The sequence below is a fragment of the Bradysia coprophila genome, assembly GCF_014529535.1.
Source record: "Bradysia coprophila strain Holo2 chromosome IV unlocalized genomic scaffold, BU_Bcop_v1 contig_144, whole genome shotgun sequence".
Taxonomy (NCBI): Eukaryota; Metazoa; Arthropoda; class Insecta; order Diptera; family Sciaridae; genus Bradysia; species Bradysia coprophila.
In genome coordinates, this window is record NW_023503373.1 from 1,051,552 (window position 1) to 1,070,536 (window position 18,985).

Sequence of the window (18,985 nt, forward strand, 5' to 3'; positions counted from 1 at the left end):
CCTGAAGAATTTGTAAAGTAATTGCGAAAAATAGATTTGCACGATCCCCAGCTATAGGAAATTTTTTTTTGTTAAAAATGGTATTAAATTTATTTAATCCATTTAATCCACTTTACACCAAAAACTCCTAAAAGTGGATTTTTTCGCTCTTTAACATTGTAGTATGAGTTGCAGTACGTGATTCGATCAAAATCAACAATTTTTAAGACTTTTACAGTATTTGGTAAAATGAACTTTTTTCCTATTTAATCCATTTAATCCAATTTTTATTCCATTTAATCCATTAAATCCATTTAATCCATTAAATCCATTTAATCCATTAAATCCATTTAATCCATTAAATCCATTAAATCCATTTAATCCATTAAATCCATTTAATACCATTTAATCCATTTAATCCATTTAATCTAGAAGTGAGACACCCCTAGGGTAGGCCAGTTCAAAGAAATAATTTATGCGAATACCACACTAATTTATTCTTCATCTGTTGCCGTCTGAGCAGTTGCAGAGCATGACAAAGATCGCAGGGGTGGAAAATTCTAAGGTATCAGCAGATTTCGGGTTAGCAACCTTTTTTTTAAGTCGAGAAACTGTTCTTATACTGTTTTTAGACCATTCTTAGCAAGCCCAACAATAATCACATAAAAATTCATGAAAACAAATTTGACGGAAAAAAGTCGCCATGTAAAAGGATCCAACTTTTCGATGAAAACTGAAACTAGCTGTTACAGAAAATCAAAAAACTTTTACTTGGTCAAAAGTTTGGAAACTGGATACGGCAATACAGAAGAAAAAAAAAAGTTTTGTGACAAATTTTTAAAAAATATTTAATTTTAACCTAAAATTTAAAACTTTATATCTAAGAAACGTCGGAAAAACTACGAGAAAAACGGAAAATTCTGCAAATGTTGGTTGCACTAAAAAAGCTTTGAACCTTCAGATTTCATTTTTTAAAGTCTCCAAATCGTTTTGGAATCCCCAAATGAATATTTATCCATGGTGAGAAATTCACGCTTTTATACCAAAATTCACGAAAATACATCTAGTGAACTTCATGAATCTTATAGAAAATTTGATAACCGCTCTTCAGTAATATATTAACGAGAACATCTGTTATCAGCAGCGACGATAAAAAAGCGATAATGTGTATGTGATGCGGTGTTTTATAGAAAACTTATGTTTTAAAAAAATGAAGTAAAAGAGTTGGAATCAATCTGACAGATTCGAAAAAGGTTGCCGACTGTGTAAGATCAATTCGGTATTTTCCACATTATTGCGCTCAGAATATATTGACATTATTCCCAAAAAATCCCGATCACAGAAATTTCCCATTCACAAAATAATTTTCGGTTACATGCAGTCAGAAAACATACATCATTGTTCTGGACCGACTCGTCTTATGTACTATCCAGACTGTCATTCAGACTGAAAACGTCCCAGGCGTCGGATTAATTAATTCCCAAGCAAGTCAGAACTATGTTGTTTCACAACGCTACATTAATATCAAATATATCCTAACCACAAAAATTAGACTTTTGCCTTTGGCACATGTTGAGATATTCTCAGAAGTCTGAATTTATTTTACTTTTCACCAATGTAATTCGAACATATTGTCATTCTTCGAACGAAAAGTTCTTAACTCTACTATTAGTGTTAAAAATCACATTCCATGGAATTAAACTTCTTCATGCAAAAGTTAATAATACTTTGGAACTGCAACGATACGCCTGTCAAATAAAATTTAAATAAAACTTCAAAATAAACACGAAACTACCATCATGAGACAAGCCATTTTTCCGAGTCTGTGAACATAGCAGAAAAATTTACTTCCTATTTTGAGGTCAATGTATAACTGAAAGATTAAAAGGAACTCCAAGAATTTGGATGAGGGACGGTCGTCTTCCTAACAATGCAAAATGCGTAACTATTCCAAAGATTCGCATTAGAACCGGAAATAAGTTACCTTCACTTGTGCTTTCGACTGTATTTAACATTTGATGATTGTGGGAATGAGTTTTACATTAAAATTGAAACACTTAACATTTAGTGGTAATATTGTTAAGACTGTTATAGTGCCGTAATGCTATCGCTAAGCTCATCATAAAGTTTTATTGATATTTCTTGTAACGTTTAACATCACCTTCCCTGATGCGGATCCTCAGCATGATTTTTATTTTATTCATTAAATTTCTTGTTGATTATTCGTATTATAGTATCATCTTACCGTATTATAACACTTGAAAAGCCCCGGTTCTACATAAAAACCAATTAACAAGAAATTCAATGAGAACATTATCTTAGATGTGAAACAATTGGTGTACAAACAAAAGCCTTTTAAAGCTTCGCTAATGTATAATTTCTATTAACACCTTTTTATTCAAATATATAGTCTCACCCCCTCTTTAAACGAAGATAATAGCACAAAATACGAAGCATAAATCTTTTTTGCAACATACTAGCACACACATTGCCAGGAGAGATGAATGTCTTCGGAAAACAGAAAGCTCTTTGTGAAAACAAACACCAAAGCACATGTTTTTGTAAATTTGTCTAAGCATAATAATCCATCACATCGAAATAGGCGTAATATAATAATAAATTTTTGAATCTGTGCTCCGAACCACATGGCTTATATGCCATCTTTTATCGATCCCCAAAATATTAATCGTATAACCTTTCGTCTCTTTGACATCGTCAAATACAGCTGAAGGCGATGCGACACACTATATTATAGTGAAGCAATGAAATTATTATGCACATCATTCAATTATAATTTAAAGAGGATTTTGGTTGCTGTTTGATGGTAAACGATGTATTAGATTTCACTTGGAACATTATTCCTTTATGTAAATATGGCTCAAGCGATCGTTTATAAGCGTATTTCAATAGGTTTAAATCATAACCAATAAAAGATTATGCATTTAATTAAATGAGATTGTGTTTGAATAAGATAAAAAGTATTGATGGTTCGACTTAGAAAGTTACACAGTTCCAATGAACAACTGATAGATGAAGTATTATATATGTATTACCTTCAACCAGGACTGTGTAAAATTGGAATTAGAAAATACCAAGTCGTTTTCATAATTTATCATTAAAAGCTTGATAAAATTTCTGTTGCGGCAATGGGAAATGGTTCGCTTATAGGGCTTCAGCATTTAAAGGTTTTCATTTTCTATTACTTATCAAATTAATAAAATTTAATCGATTGACTATTTACTGATATTAAATGGAACATTACCATTAAATGAGTCCACAAAATTGAGCATAAAATAAAGCTTTAAATCAGGGGGTATTTTCTAGAAAACGTTTTCTAAAAATTTCTACAATGTCAAGATTGTCAAACAATTTTTTGAAGTTTCTATAAATTTTCGTATTTAAAGAAATTTTTAGAATTAGTGAGAAAAGATTTTTAAAATTTCTACAAATCAACAAAATTCTGAAATTTCTGGAAAGTTCAGAGGATTTTATGAAAATGTCTTTAAAATAAACCCTGCTTGAAATACATAAAGCCACCTGAAAAAGATACGCAGCAAACGCGTACGTGAGAGATATTAAATGTTAAATGCAAAGCTGAATGTCATATTCCTATGATTTATATGTAAAAATTTAAATTGAGATTTGCCTGAACTTTGGTAATATCCGGATCTCTTTGTTAGACTCTGAGTGACTATCATATTCGCAATATTTATTTAATGAGTAAAAATTGACGACTACTTTTCGCGTGTTGTACCCGAATAAAATGCGAAAAATTCCAGACAGCGAGTGAAAATTTTCAGAAAACACCCCGTTTTCGGTCCACATGAAACATCACTATTTAATTATTTTGGATTCACATACGAAATGTGACATTTGTACATCATCACGCTGAAATTACTACATGCGCGTTTTTAAAACTTCAATTTATAGAATCGATAAGACAAACTTTCCCAAACGGCAGGCGCAACGCTATTGTAATAATCAAATTTGTTTAGTGCAACATTAATATTTAAGCATCGACTAATTTATATGCCAAAATCTTTTACTTCATTAGTTTGAACTATTTTTATTTTTGATGTCGGTTACGATAGCAGAGGACCAGACTAGAATTTGCATCTTTAATTACTGGCCGTTCTAGTAGATCTTTTCTTTATTATGTTTTGTGGTCGTCGAAGTTCTTTTACTTCAATGGTTTGAACATACATTTTGCTATATAAGAGCTACCAGCCAGAAAACTTTTATTTATTTTTGATGTTGTTTGCGATAATAAATGACCAGCCGTTTCTAGAATCTATAAATGATGAATTGTCTATTTGTTCAAAATGCTCTCAATTAATGGATCTATTCAATTTAAAGTCTATTTATATTTTTTTAAACAGAGAATAAGCGACGATAATTTGCATACTTAGAATCAACTTTTATTGCAATGCTGCAATGGAAAAATATCTTCATCCTAACCAATTTCCGAAAGCACCCATCAACTCGTTATTATAATTGTTAAAAGTTTTTCTTGTGTATGAAAGCGGAAATTGAAAATTAAATTTTAAAATGAAATTAAATTTGTATATTAGTTGGAGAAAGAACCAAAAGTAGCAATTTGATTTCCACAAGGGTGTTGAGTTTAACTTATCATAATTGCAAATTATTTTATTGCAATTTTCTACATTTTCGAATATTATTTCTTTAATTCGTTGTTTTTTAAATGCTTTCGAAAAACAGCCATATGACCATCTCTAGAGATCAAAGACGAAGATTGAAGTCAATTTTTCATTTTTTCTGTTGTAAGAACGGGAAGTATAAAATTAGGAATTGAAATCTTTGTACATTCGAAGGAAAAGACTGTGAAATTGTTCGTCTCTTCAAAAGTGGTCTTAAGACCAGGTAATCGCAAAATATGTTAACATCTTCACCTGGCCTTAACACAAGGTTTCTTAGAACTTTTTTGTTATGAAGTACGATAAGTCCGTTTTACCTCAAGTTCCATACTGTTTCAATGTGATATTTAGCTTCATAAGTTAAACTGTCCTCAACATCCCCAACAGAGCAGATAAGATTCGCTCGATTTAGTAGCCAGCATCAAAGAAAATTTCTTGGATTGTTAGCTACAGAGCCATATATACTTTCCATAATACATGAACTGAAATTTGTTATTCATTCCGAGTTTCATCTGATATAAGAGCTTTTCACTCAACGAAAAATGCTTGTCATGCTAACAACCTTTATATATATGTTTAACCTGTGTAACCTGGTCTCTGTGCGGAATATAAAGACACATCAAAGTTAAGGTTACACTCTTCCAATGACACTTTTTTTATGAAATATAAAACCTTTGATGCATAGACACAGAGTCTCAGCGAGCCGACACATAAGGCTGATTTGTTACGGTTTAGCCTCTTGAACATTTTTTTTATGTATCAAACAGTTTATTTATTATTCAAACATGACAAAATATTAAGCAAACAAAAACATAAATAAACTAATAAGAAAAGAAAAAAGTTGGAAAAAAGACACACTTACGAAAATGCGAAAACAAACGGAAATGAAAGGAAGCGAGGAAAAAAAAGGGGTGCTAAAAGATAATTGATGCGTCAAAGGGAACGTGTAGCAACCTATAATATGAATGTCACACTGTACATATATAAATTGTACATATTATATAAACGTCGTACATTATAGATGGTTTTTATACAGCGTAGCGACGTAACAACCAAAGGATATATTACCTGAGCTACATTTTCTCCCATAAACGTATTTAGAGGAAAAATAGCAGAAAGGGGTCTTCCATTTTCATTTATGAAATGTTATTTTCCGCAATTTAAAAATGCTTTTGAATTAATATAATTTTAATGAAAGTGATTTAGCATGATAGGTACGATAAGCATTACTTAGCACGAAAATCTATTCAAATGGTTGGGAAAAGGAACGCGGCACGAATGCCATCCGTGTACACATAATACATAGATATGCACAACCTTTTTGAATGTTTCAAGAGTGGAAAAAAATATGAAATATTTTCAAACGAATGAGAGAAAAAGAATGTTGAATGATACTTGGGGAAAAATTTTTTTCGTGCCTTCAAAATACATTCTCAGATTTTGCTACGAGTGGAGAAGGAACGACCTAAAAAATAAAAACCCAGCTAGAGCAAAACTAAGAATTTCGAAATGTTGTATCCAAAACGAACTTGTCATGGATAAAATATTTATTTCGAATATATCCTTGAATATAACCACTTATTCTGTATAAAATTGGAAAGCCCGTAACACCGAGCAAAGTAGTTCGTGTGATACATAAGAATTTTAAACAGACACGTTCAAGTTATCCGTACATGTATCACGTCGAAAATTAAATACAAGTGGGTCAAACTTAAGCTTAACGTTAAAATTTTGATACGAAGACGAACAGAGCAGAAAAAAAACAGACTCTACATCACATTTTATCGTTTCACAATGACTTTTCCTCTTTCTTACACCATTTGGATGGGGCGAATAGTTAGTGTCGGACAGATGTTTTATTAGAAAAGGTTTTGTGGTAAAGTTTTCAAAATCTATTCAAACTCTCAACACAATAACCCTTATATAGATAAATGAAGCCTGGGTATTTCTGAAAAATCATCTTGGTCATTCATGTATCCGATATTCGAAGCCAAAGGTCATCTTTGTGTAACACTTCCATATTATACATAACAATGCGTAATTAGTGTAAACAGATGTCTTCTATAATCGTGACTCATGAATATGACCATGCGGAAGACTCACTCCAAGTATTTAGATCTATCTGTAAGAGTGTAGAGCCGAGCGAATATTTTTAATTGGCTAAAGGCTCAGCTAGGACTTTAGATGACGTTGTAGAACTAAAGTGCCTGCAGCAAACAATTAGATATTTATCAGAGGAATCATGTTTAGATGGTGTTAGCTATCGGCTTCATGCAAAATTAAAAGTTATAGGTCGGCCGTTTTTTGAGAAAACGTGAAAAAATGGCTCAAGACGAGCTATAACTTTGAAAGTTTGTATGCAGCCCAATGTTGACACCTTTAAAAGATGGTTCATCTAATTGTTTACTGAACACAACGTCATCGAACCCCATGCCGAGGCTTTAGCCGATTAGAAAAAAAAATCGCTCGGCTGTTCACTCTGCCGTCTGCATCAAGTAACGTTGAACACTAAAGAATAATCTGCTTTATGGTATAATATAGATGCATAATTTGGAACAGCTCCAGTTTTCAAAGGACGCGTTCTCGATCGTTAATTATTAAAAATATTTTTACCACCATAATCTGTGTAGTTGCAACTTAATTGGCAACAAAGAGCTAAACAGTTTAGCAAAAAAATAAATTTTGATAGCGGAGAAGTGTAAAGAGTTCAAGTATGTAGCTTTTAGCATTAAATTAATTTTTAACAAAAAAATTTGGATAATTCTATGGGAAATTTTAACGTTGAAAAATCGTCGAAAACAGACGCTTTGATGAGAATTCTAATTACCTCATTGCTTTCTTATAAATTTTTAATATTTTTTATTTGTTTTTGTTGTTGGATTTTATACCATCTTTCGTTGCATGGTTATACAGTGTGCAGCACTTAAAGAAGAAGGAAAGGCAAAGTTTCTCAAATAATTAAAAAGTTTTTTTTTCTGGAATTTATTGTTGGATAAGATCTTTGCCAATATTGTTACCCGAAAGTTTTCGGTTTATTGCCCCTTTTATATCTCATAAGAAACTTTCCGTTTCAAACATTCAAAAATCAATTGATAAAATACCCAGTTTTTCAACAAAGAACTCTAAACATTTTGCATAGTTTGTCGTTGTCTACTTTGCTTACGAAACATTCCAGAAAATAAATAAAATAACAAATTTCCAGAAACATTTTTTTTTGTATAGAAATATTTGAACACTCACCGGTACTAGAAATCGTCGAACTTCGGCCAAACTATATGCAATCCGGGCATATGCCTCAGCTGGTGCGGCAAACGTTGATATTTCTACATGCAAATCTTCGAATAAATGTGTATAGCGTGGATCACCACTTAAACGTAATTCCTCTTCCTTTTTTCGGTCCTTCATTGAACCTCGTCCAAGCACAGCCATTTTGCACATTGTGTCTTCTTGTAATCGTTTCATTGAATTACCCTTTGGTCCCAAGAGTTTTCCGACGAAATTAAACTGAATTTTTGAATGGGGGGGAAAAAGGGAAAAAATCCATTATCTCTTGTGTCAATAAAGTAATTTTCGAAATAAATTGAAATCCGTTTATCAAAGAGGACTTGCTTTTTTTGTAAACTTAAATTTCTCAATTTCTTTTTTTTTGTTAATCAACAACAAACCTTTCACACATGAACTATCTAAAGCACTCATTTAGAGAATGTGTGGAGTGTACATGTCATGAAAGCATTTTTTTTTTGTACACACCTCGGGCGGAAAAACAAATGTTGTGCAGACAAAAGAAATCGGTATTTGTACAGCATCGAATTACTCACACGCTGTGTGTACAGTGGTACAGTACACTGTGCATACATTTGTTCAAATATTTGTTGACAAACATTACGGAGTTTCTTTATGTCGCTCTCAAAAACACTTAACGTGGTTTTAAGGAGATATAGATTCTTACAATCACTCTATGAAACCAATCCCTTACAATGTCCTAACCAACCATCTCAATAATGCTAAAACTTAATTGGGATAATGCATTCATAAGACTCTCTATGTATGCACTATGTTCCAAATATCATTAGTAAGTTTGCATGTACTACATGCATGTACACGTACTACAAATTGTGGAACATAATCGAAGTATATTTGAAATTGTTGACAATTATTTACATGGTTTAACCAAACTTATGTTGTAATCCAAACAGCAACATACACCAGTTCAGAGTGCTATGCATAAAAGTGACAAAATTTTACTTTGTACAAACTTGAAGCAGCCCCATTATCATATCGTGTTAACAAAGAGCTTCATTCGTAGTATGCCAGCGGATTTACAAGTAAATTTTAAAGCAAATTTATTGCTACATGATGCCGTTGTCATCCGGCGAGAAATCATATTTTAATAACTAAAAGGTTAGAGGTGTTTGAAGACATATGTTGCTCAGCTTTTTATGTATATGATTCTACTGAATCGAGCTTATTTTATACACACACATTTAGTATGGATGGAAGCTGTGGAAGCTGGTAAATGAGGTCTGTGTAGTTCTGCATTATTAAATACGTGCACTATAAAATAGCACGCACAGAACATTAGGGTAATGTTAGCAGAAGAGTCAAATTACTCAAAGCTAAGCTAAGCACTCAAACTCATTGAACATAAGTATCCGTAAACGAATGCGTCTTTCTTTCATATAAATTTAACACACAAGATTTTCCTGTCCCTATTTAACTACCTTATTTATAACCTACTTCATAATCCATGTTCTACATGATTTTATTCCTTCTTTATATCTTTTAATGCTCGACGAATCCTGTTATCTCAATGTCCCAGATGATTTTAGTATATGGACCAGTGAACGAAATGAAAGCAGAGGAAGAAAAAAACGTATCTTAAAATACGACTCTTGCCACTGCCACACACGAATCTATTCATAGCATCTTACTCAGCTTCGTATATATGTATATAGCCAGCTCAAAATGCTTACATATATCCATAAAGTTTAATGGCGTTTTCTCATTATTATGTTATGTTCTCATGCAAGGCATCCGTGGCCATAATAAGCACGTCATATAACATTTCAGTGCACACTTTGGGTAAATAAATCCAAACTAAACAAATCATCGAATGGAAATACCGTCTACTACACCAAGATCTACAATGGCGTACTGTTACCCGTCGTTTACTTAATTTTTTTTTTATATCTGATGATAGCGCTATAGGGTTTCAGAGTTCGCTATTGCCATCACTTATAAATATACAAACAAAATAAACATTTGAAGATATGAGTATACAATAGATGATTTTGTACGTGTGGCAGGCGTTGTTCATACTAGTCCATTGAGATTTCATGAAATCATTGTAAATATAAAGCGTTTTTTTGTTCTGTAACAAATACCCATCTCTTGTATGATATGAGGATCGAACGTAGAAAATTCTTTTCGGTCAAATAGAAGAAAAGGCAAACACCGAAAATAGATGGCTATGAGCACAAAAAAAGCAAACAATTTTTTTCCCCTCTTGATGAGTATAAATATGTGAACACATTAAATAACACGATTTAATGGGAAATTGGACTAAGGTATCAGTAGTTACATCAGTTACAATACTTTTTCGTAAATGCCAACTGAATAATTTCTTTATTCTTTTTACCACAACATAGCTATTAGCTCAATATACAAAGTAGGTTCATATTTTTAGATTCTAGAGAATTTTAGGAGGTGAATACTCAGAATCGGTTCGCGATTCTAGAACTTGAAATGATGATGTGCCGGACACTAAGAAAGTAAAGTTGAATATAAAGGTAAATAAAGGACTAAACATTATTACTAGGGTGTAGCGGTTTTTACGAAATGTCTTATTTCTTTTAAGGCTCAGCCGGAAATCCACTCAGCTGGTCCATCTGATCATTTTATGGAAGAATAAAAAAATTCAAACTTCAATTTTGTGCTGCCGCCAGATCGATTTTTGAATATTTCGTCGGTTTCGGTTCACGTCACATATATGGATTCTTTACGTTCGGATCAGTGCAACTGTGGTTTGTCGTCAACAATACAACTAAAGAGAGTCTCATATGAGTCGAATGTATCACTAACATTGTGCGAACGTCTTTAGATTAGTTAGAAACTAAAATCATTTTAGACGTAGAGTATAGTCTTATTAAAATAATTTAGATGCTGAGACTGTTGCATAGAAAAATCTACGAGTAGGTGAATTCCAAAATTCAAAAACTTTCTGTTTCAATGCCTAAATCTGTGTTATGAAACATGAAACAAATGCTCTCCAAAACTTTTGACCACCACGAGTTGTTTAATCATCGGAATTCGTAGGAAAAGTAAGAACCAATGAGAAGTTTGATGACATGAATGCCATGGACATAAAGAGACTAGAGGGTAGATTCAAATAAAAGAATTTAATGCTAATATAACACTTTATGAAGTTCAATAAATTAGAAAATGGGCTGTCCACTCAAAATATGTTTTCCATGCGAAACATGTTTTCCATGCGCAACATACTTTCCATGCTAAACATGTCTTCCTCTTCCATACGAAATAGGCTTTCCATATTAAACATGCCACATTACCTACCCTGAACCAAATTTTATCAAAAATTTTTGCACCTCTGATTTTTCTTCTTATTTCTCGTTTTTGGGTCATAACAAATAACTTTTGGTCGAGAGGGGTGGCGCAGCGGGCGCTTTTCGAAAAAATTGGGAAAACTTCAACGGAAGTCCATTATTTGGCCTTTCCTAGCACTGTTGTGGGCTATATGACTTATTATATAACTATAGTAAGTCATCTGATAATTGAAAGTGATCAAGAATACTCTCAACTAGTTATAAGAACTTAATGTGCCAGTAAATGTTACAGTTATGATGATATTCTTGAATGTATGTAAGTAGCGCTCCAAAAGTAGCCGTACGTAACAGCATTGTAGGACCAATCAGAGTTCAATATGACAACAGTTTCCTAATGTTAGTATCTTTTCGATGTCTTTGAGGTATATAAGAGCGATTCTCCATTTAAATTTTATATTTTTCGCTGAGAAAGTGTCTGTTTTGGTGGGTGAGGTTTCACGGAGGTCCTTATCCTTTGCTAAAATCTTTCTTTAGAGATGCACTATTGGACACAAAGACGCGTATAGAACATCACAAAATGCTTCAATATATTCGGACTGGCTAGAAGAATGTATGATAAAAAAGTGTCAATCAAATCTTCAAAAAATATAGGGGGTACTAGCTTACTATTTACAAATTTAGCGACGCATCGACGTTATTTTTTATTCTTTTATGTTCAAAACAAACGAGACATTGAAAACTTGTTATTCCTAGTTTTCATTGACAGATGCAGCAGTCGCGATTTTGAATAGAAAAAGTTCTAACTTCATTTGACACGTTTTCAATACCTCTTTTGTTTTGAGCATTATGTATTTGAGCATGTGGCATGAAATGTCAACCGACGCATTCCTTTGCATTAAAAAACAACGAATACACTCTCTTTAGTTTTATTGTTAGCAAAGCACTGTTGCCATTTTTATCTAACTCCTGATTAGAAAGCTGGTCAAACAGCTGAATCAAAATAGTGCACAAAATTGAAAGTCGGCCACTGTATGATCATATAATCATGAAATATTGAAGAAAATTTTGTAATTGGTGAGATGCTTGGAAGTGTTATAGTGGGTTTTAGAATGGATACCTGTACCCAATGCATCAAAATATAATAAATAATCATTAAATATATAACCATATAACCTTGGGATGATCACGAACAGGTACCGCAACTCGAACGGCCACTTTTATCGGTTTATCGCGTGTAATGTCCAGCATTTTACTTTTTTCCGACGAAATTGAACCTGCAAAAAGGGAAGAAAGAGTGTACAGATAAAAGTTAGTGTTATTACTTTGGATACAAATAATAAAAATGTACAGCTTTGTTTGTTCGCTCGTTTATATTACCACGAATTTATTCTCGTTTGATATGCGGCGTTTGTAGTGCCTATTAGAAGCAAAACGGTCGGATGGAAGCGATAAATATATATGTATATGTTCTGGTGGTGCTATTCAGACAGATAGCAGCAGAAACATTTTTGCTTCAATGTATAAGAGTGGATTTTGAATGGTGGATTATAGTGGCTTTATTCAAACATTGAAATGAATGTAAGGACGATATCATTGCTTGACATATTTTTACTGTAATTGAGATATAACAGTCGGTTACAGCACACAGTTTGTCATGATTTTGTAAACTATAAAAACTTTATGCTTTACATTTTTATCGACAAATTCTGATGGTGTTTGTTTTGGTACTCACAAAACCATATGACACTATGGAAGAGCAGATAAGCGTATGTTTGTTAAAAACTTTTTACCACATTTGAATTTGTCATATATGCGAAATATTTGCGAAATATGGTAATTTTGAAGAACACTAGCGAAACGTATCAATCCAACCGCAATCTAGATCTAACTCCATAATTATCTATCATGGAAGATTTTTAATGAATCCGTACCATATTAGTCATTCTTATTGAACCTAATTGACCTTACTAGTTTAACTAGTACTAGTTAAGGGTCTGATATCTTCTCGAAAATTTAGAGGCAAAAGCGATTACTTTAATGATTCAAGATTAACATTGTTAGCATCCTCTAGCACTAGCCACCTTTTGTTTTTACACAAATGTTTTCGATTCGAAATCCAGACCTTCGCTTACAGCAGTTTTATGATGATGCTTAATTCACCAGATAAAGGAGCATTCTAGTTGCGGAAACACTAACTCTGAGTTGCGTCTGAAGATCCCAACAAAAAAATGTCAGTCAAAAATAGGGAAACCCCATACAGCGCATAAACAACTTACAAACCAGTTTGTAAGTTTTCAATGTGTTGTTGTAGGGCAGCAGTAATGTGGAATTTTCAGATCAAAATATTACCATCCTTGTTGATTCTTGTTGATTCACGATTTGTGACTCACGTGACACAAATCTAAGGATGTTGGTAATATCCTCAGACCTTTAAAGCGTAATTCACTACAGTCATGACACTATAGTCCTTGAGAAAAATAATTTTCATTCCATCGCCTTTTCATTCTAAAAAGCTGAAAAACTTACAACGAACAACACCAGCAATGTCCAAGTCTCAGTACACTACAAAAACACGAAAATCACACTCGAAATCGTAATCGAATTGTGCGGGGCATGTAATCCCTAAAGTACCTAAAGTCATCGTTTCGTGACGAAAGTTTCGTCTAAGGTCATTTGTCATCGATTAAAATAAAGGATTTTGTATGAACTACTTTGCACCACTTTAAACAAATGATGTAACAGATTTACTAAATATGTTGCGTTTGTAATATCACAATTGTACAGGATAGTAGTGCTATTTAAATTGCTTAGATTTGTATGGAATATATTCAATTTATATATTGAATCGCCGCAACCATCATGCCCTCGTTTCGGATTTCATCAGACAGATATCCAACAAAATATATTGTAACAGTCTGAATAAAACATAACGATATGCTAATGATTTCAACTAGCAAAAATTATGTAAATTGTGGAAAAATAAAATATACAAATAATTTTCACGCTTTGCGATGACATACATCCAGCTCCCCGTAATCTTATTTTGGTGTTAAATAAACAAAGAAAAAAATTACACGAAATTTACGAGTATGCTGAAGCGATATAGCGCCGAAATGTATAATGCCGAGACTTGCTAAAAGAATTGTTTAGATTTTGAATGGTGTGTCTTTGGTTGAAAATTAAATTCCGAAAATGGGTTCGAAACCCGGTAATTTGGTTTTGTTTTTTGTCATTTTATTGTACGATTCATAGATATTTCTTATTACAACTGAATGCAGATGGGTTGAACATTATTATTTATTTTCCGTGCGTGCGGTGTGATTAAATTTATTTTCGCCTCTCCGTGAGCCATGAGAAAATCGAGTCTTCTTTACGGCTCTCTCTCTATTCATTCATTTTATCTCAAATTCATGTACCTTCCCGCGTAATTCACTTACTAGCTCGCATAATTCACTTCGTTACCCGCATAAACTCGTATAATTCAAAATCCAGTGAAATAGCGGCCCTCGGTTTTCTCCAGCCGCGAACATCGCTCTTGTTGTAATTTCCTGTTTTCTCCCCTCGGTGAACAAATAACTATTTTTATCTTAAATGTCGATTGAGAGACAAGATTATACAATTCTCTTCTTGTGTCGGGTATCTGTTTCTATTGCCGGAAACGTATATAAACTGGCATGAATAAAGAAAGTAAAAAATTCCCCGAAACATTTTCATTTTATATAAAAAAAATTCAATAAAATCGCTCGTGCAAAACACTTTTTGAAACAGTTAAATGTGATTTGTGTTTCTGAAATTGACATAAATAAGACAAAATATTTGGTGGATACATTACTATCGATTTCTGTCATAAAATTTAAAAGTTAACGTTTCGTGCAACTGGTTTATACTCAATGGCATACTGGGTAAGCATTATTTGATCACCGAAAGTATATATATTGTTTTACTGAGTTAATGGACGTTAACATTGTCTTCTTAGATGGCATTTCTAACTTTTTTTTTACTGTTTAGCCCCCAAACCTTGAAATTTTCTGAGTTTCGATTTTATTCAATTTCCTGCGATCTAATAGTTTTTGTCTACTTTTTACCTAGTATGAAGCTGAATTTCAGAATTTTAAATCATTCTTTCTTAGCGTAGTGCATCCCTAGTCGGTGTCAGAGCTAAAAATGTAGGCACCTGATGTATCTGATGCCAATGCTGTGATCATAATAAAGGGATTTTTTTTGGGAAAATGTTTTCCATATTTTGTTGAAATTTTCCAAATTTTCCGATATTAATAAATATTTTTGGGAAAATTTGGAAGAGGTTAGAATTTGAACTAATAATTCTAAAATATGAAATGAAATATGAATAATATTCATTGAATATCACGGTGTGCCTGAACCAAAAATCAAAAATTTTGCACCTCTGATTTCTCTTCGTATTTCCCTTTTTTGGGTCATAACAAACAACTTTTATTCGACGGGGGCAAAAAAAATTGTTTATTAAATTTGGTGCAGGCACACCGTGCCACAGGAAATGAAGAATTGACAAAAATAAAGAATTGTTCGCCTGGAAATACAAAAAGTGATCGCTAAAGCAATTGAAAAAATGTAGGAAAATAGACCCTGTCTTAACGGTTACAATTAGATCGCTAAACCACTTATTCTTAACGTTTTTGGAATTTATACAAAGATTTAACCGAAAAATTTCTATATAATCGCCAAATGATTTTCTTTTTACTTTCTAACATCGTTTTCAATTCAGTCATTATCGTTCTCTTTCTTATCTTTCAACAGAAAATACAGACCGGAAATGTACCTAAATCATACATAATAACTGCCTTCAAAGAAATGGTTGAAAATATTAGGGAAGTAAAAGTCTGGCCGCTGTAAAACGTTGAATGATTTCAAAACGTAGGTTCAGTTTGACTAGGTCCCACCTGTTGGGTGGGTCAGATCCCTTGACTGTTTGTCTGAGCTTCTCAATAGTATTTTTATTGGCAATGATTTATTGATTTATTGCAATGAAATGTAATTTTGTATTTTGAGGGCCAGAAAAGAAGAACTACTAGAACGGTCTAATAAATCTCTCATTGATAATTTAAATTGATATAAAATGCACCAGTAAAAAATGACGTATGTTTTGAATTGCGCTTTTACTTTTGGTTCTGTTTATTCGGTTTTGTTTACAAGGCAATATCAAAGACTCCCGATCGTTTTAGAAAGAAAAATACTTCTTTTGAGAACTACTTCCAGATGGTTAAACCGATACCACCCATTTTCGCAAGGTTATGAAAAAACAGGTTAAGACGCTTCTGAGTTGATCACACGCAGATGCTTTTTATTGAACAGACTCATTACAGATTGTTTGAATTGTCAACCTGAAAAAAACTTTTTTTTTCTATTGACATTTCCAACAAACTGTAATGAATGTGTTCAACAAAATGTATCTATTTGTCAAAATGACACATGTTTTCAATGAAACTTAAACTCGTGTGATTTGCGGCCAAACTTCACACTCGTTAATTTTGGCTCTATTTATTCGGTTTTGTTTACAAGGCAAAGTCGTATAACAAGAAAAATAATATTGAGATACAAAAATTCTGTTATCAACATCAGCTAGTTCGTTAGACCAACATAATCTGTCTTAGAACCTAACCTCAGGAATTACTTCCATTCTCCACAAAACATCTTTGTAAAAATCGGTTGAGAATTACTCCAGTTATCGTGTTAACAAAGAGCAGAAAAAGCTTCTTTCGAGAACTACTACTAGATGGTTGAACCGATATCACCCATTTTCGAACTTGACCTGAGGATTTCAATACTTCGTCGAATAAAAAAAAGTTTTTGAAAATCTGTTGAACTTTTCTCCAGTTATCGTGTTAAAAAGCAGAATCGGCTTCTTTCGAGAACTACCACCAGATGGTTGAACCGATACCACCCATTTTCGAACTTGACCTGAGGATTTCAATATTTCGTCGAATAAAAAAAAGTTTTTGAAAATCGGTTGAGATTTACTCATACTATCGTGTTAACAAAGGGTTACAAGGGTTAACAAAATTTTAACATTTAACGTTTTTTCATCACATTTCCATTTTTAATCATAGTGAACGTGTTACGTACGGTGTATTTTCTTTTGTAAAACCCATGACTTACAGTCAAGGAAATAATATATTTTTTAGAAATAATTGACAATTAATGGCCTGTCCCTAACAGTAAGTTGACCCTCAATTTTTGCTGCTGAAAAATCGATCGTTCAACTTAAAAATTTTGTATTTTGAAGAAAAAAATGTTATTAATATTTGTCTACTTGAAAAAGAAAACCAAGGAAAAATATCCACTTCTTCTTGTACAATGTGTATAAAATGTAAACGATGTGAATAATTTCGCATTAGCGACATGCATAACATTAGAATCTCATTTCCTGAATATCAACAGCTCTTCGTTCGTTCCTTTGTTTCGGTATTTAACCGTTTTTGTATGTAATCATTTATTAAATATGTTAATCTTGCTTCCTTCAGCCATTTATAAAAAAGTCAGATTAAAAACTCATCTGCTCATTTAATCCAAAATATTCTAAATAGAAAAAAAAGATTTTTTTTTTAAATAAAACAACAAAATGCCTTGTCTGCAAACACTGCCTGCACACTCCAAGTTCTTATAAATTTTAGGATTATTTTTAGATCCGGATGTTAAATTTATTCCAATATAAAATCGTTTATGCGAAAGGGTGTGGGCCTCACATTACATTTTTTTTAAACCCATCATACTTTGTTTTCGAAAGGATTTACTTTTTTTTTCGTTGTGTGAAGATTTAATGGTTTAATTTATAGTCAACGAAATTGAAGTACATCAATGTATACAGAAACACAAAGCACTTTTCGCATTTATTGGTGATTGCTATTGGTTTCCACATATAAATCTAAATTAGAAATTTAATGCTTTTCAAATACACAATCTGCAATGTATTGGGACATTCGAGTTATTTCGTCAATAAATTTTAGAATTTAGTACTCAAAGAGCCTATGACGAATGTATATTACAGCACCGAAAAGATTATGTGGTACATAATACTATGATTTGGGCTATGAACTCGGGGCTATCATTCACATTTACGCACCTACGTTTATTACTAACCTTTTAAGTGTCGTAACGCACTTATCGGGTTTACCACTCCGTTGAGAATTTCTACCAGTACGAATCGCTAGCGGAGTGCACAACGGAGTCAAATGATGACCTTCGTCTTTTTACATCGTATGTTTTGCAAGAGATTTGGCCATTCTGTGCGGAATAGTAAGTACCTTGTGTGTCAAGTTTTGAAATGTTGATGTTTTCAGTGCTAGTGATGAAATAGTTATTTTCGCAACAAGTGACGAAGAGTAGGACTTTCCTTTGCCTTTATTGCGAAAAACGTTGCAACTCGATGATAAATGCTTTTTTAGGTGTGTATTGTCACAGGGGTAGGGTAATCTCGCACACCACACAAATTCACCGAATCTCGCACAGTCATGACTTTTCGTTACATGTCGTAAAAGGACGCATACTATGATCGCGTGTGCGAGATTCCCCGACACCTTGTCACACTCGGCCTGCGGCCTCGCCACATGTGCCTAAATAGCTATATTGCTAACTACTTAGTAAATACTTAGTAGGATTGTTTTGCGCACTAGATGTGAGTGCGCAAAACCCCATTTACTAACGTGTAGCAACAAGATTTTATGTTAGTATTCATAATTTTCAAGCAAAGCACATCAACACAAAATCCTACTTCACATGATCGTAGTAGGATTCTGTCAATTGCGTGCGCAT

The 18,985-nt window shown here is 32.9% G+C and overlaps 1 protein-coding gene across 2 annotated transcripts in view; it reads right to left on the reverse strand.

Annotated features, from left to right (window-relative positions):
- LOC119071253 (KH domain-containing, RNA-binding, signal transduction-associated protein 2) overlaps positions 1–18,985 on the reverse strand; it is a 53,958-nt gene that overhangs the window by 18,099 nt on the left and 16,874 nt on the right. For both annotated transcript variants that reach the window (XM_037176097.1, XM_037176096.1), the window contains exons 3-4: positions 12,371–12,471; positions 7,875–8,138 (exon numbers count right to left, since the gene is read on the reverse strand). In XM_037176097.1, coding sequence (XP_037031992.1) covers positions 7,875–8,138; positions 12,371–12,471 — 365 coding nt within the window. The remainder of the gene's footprint in view (positions 1–7,874; positions 8,139–12,370; positions 12,472–18,985) is intronic.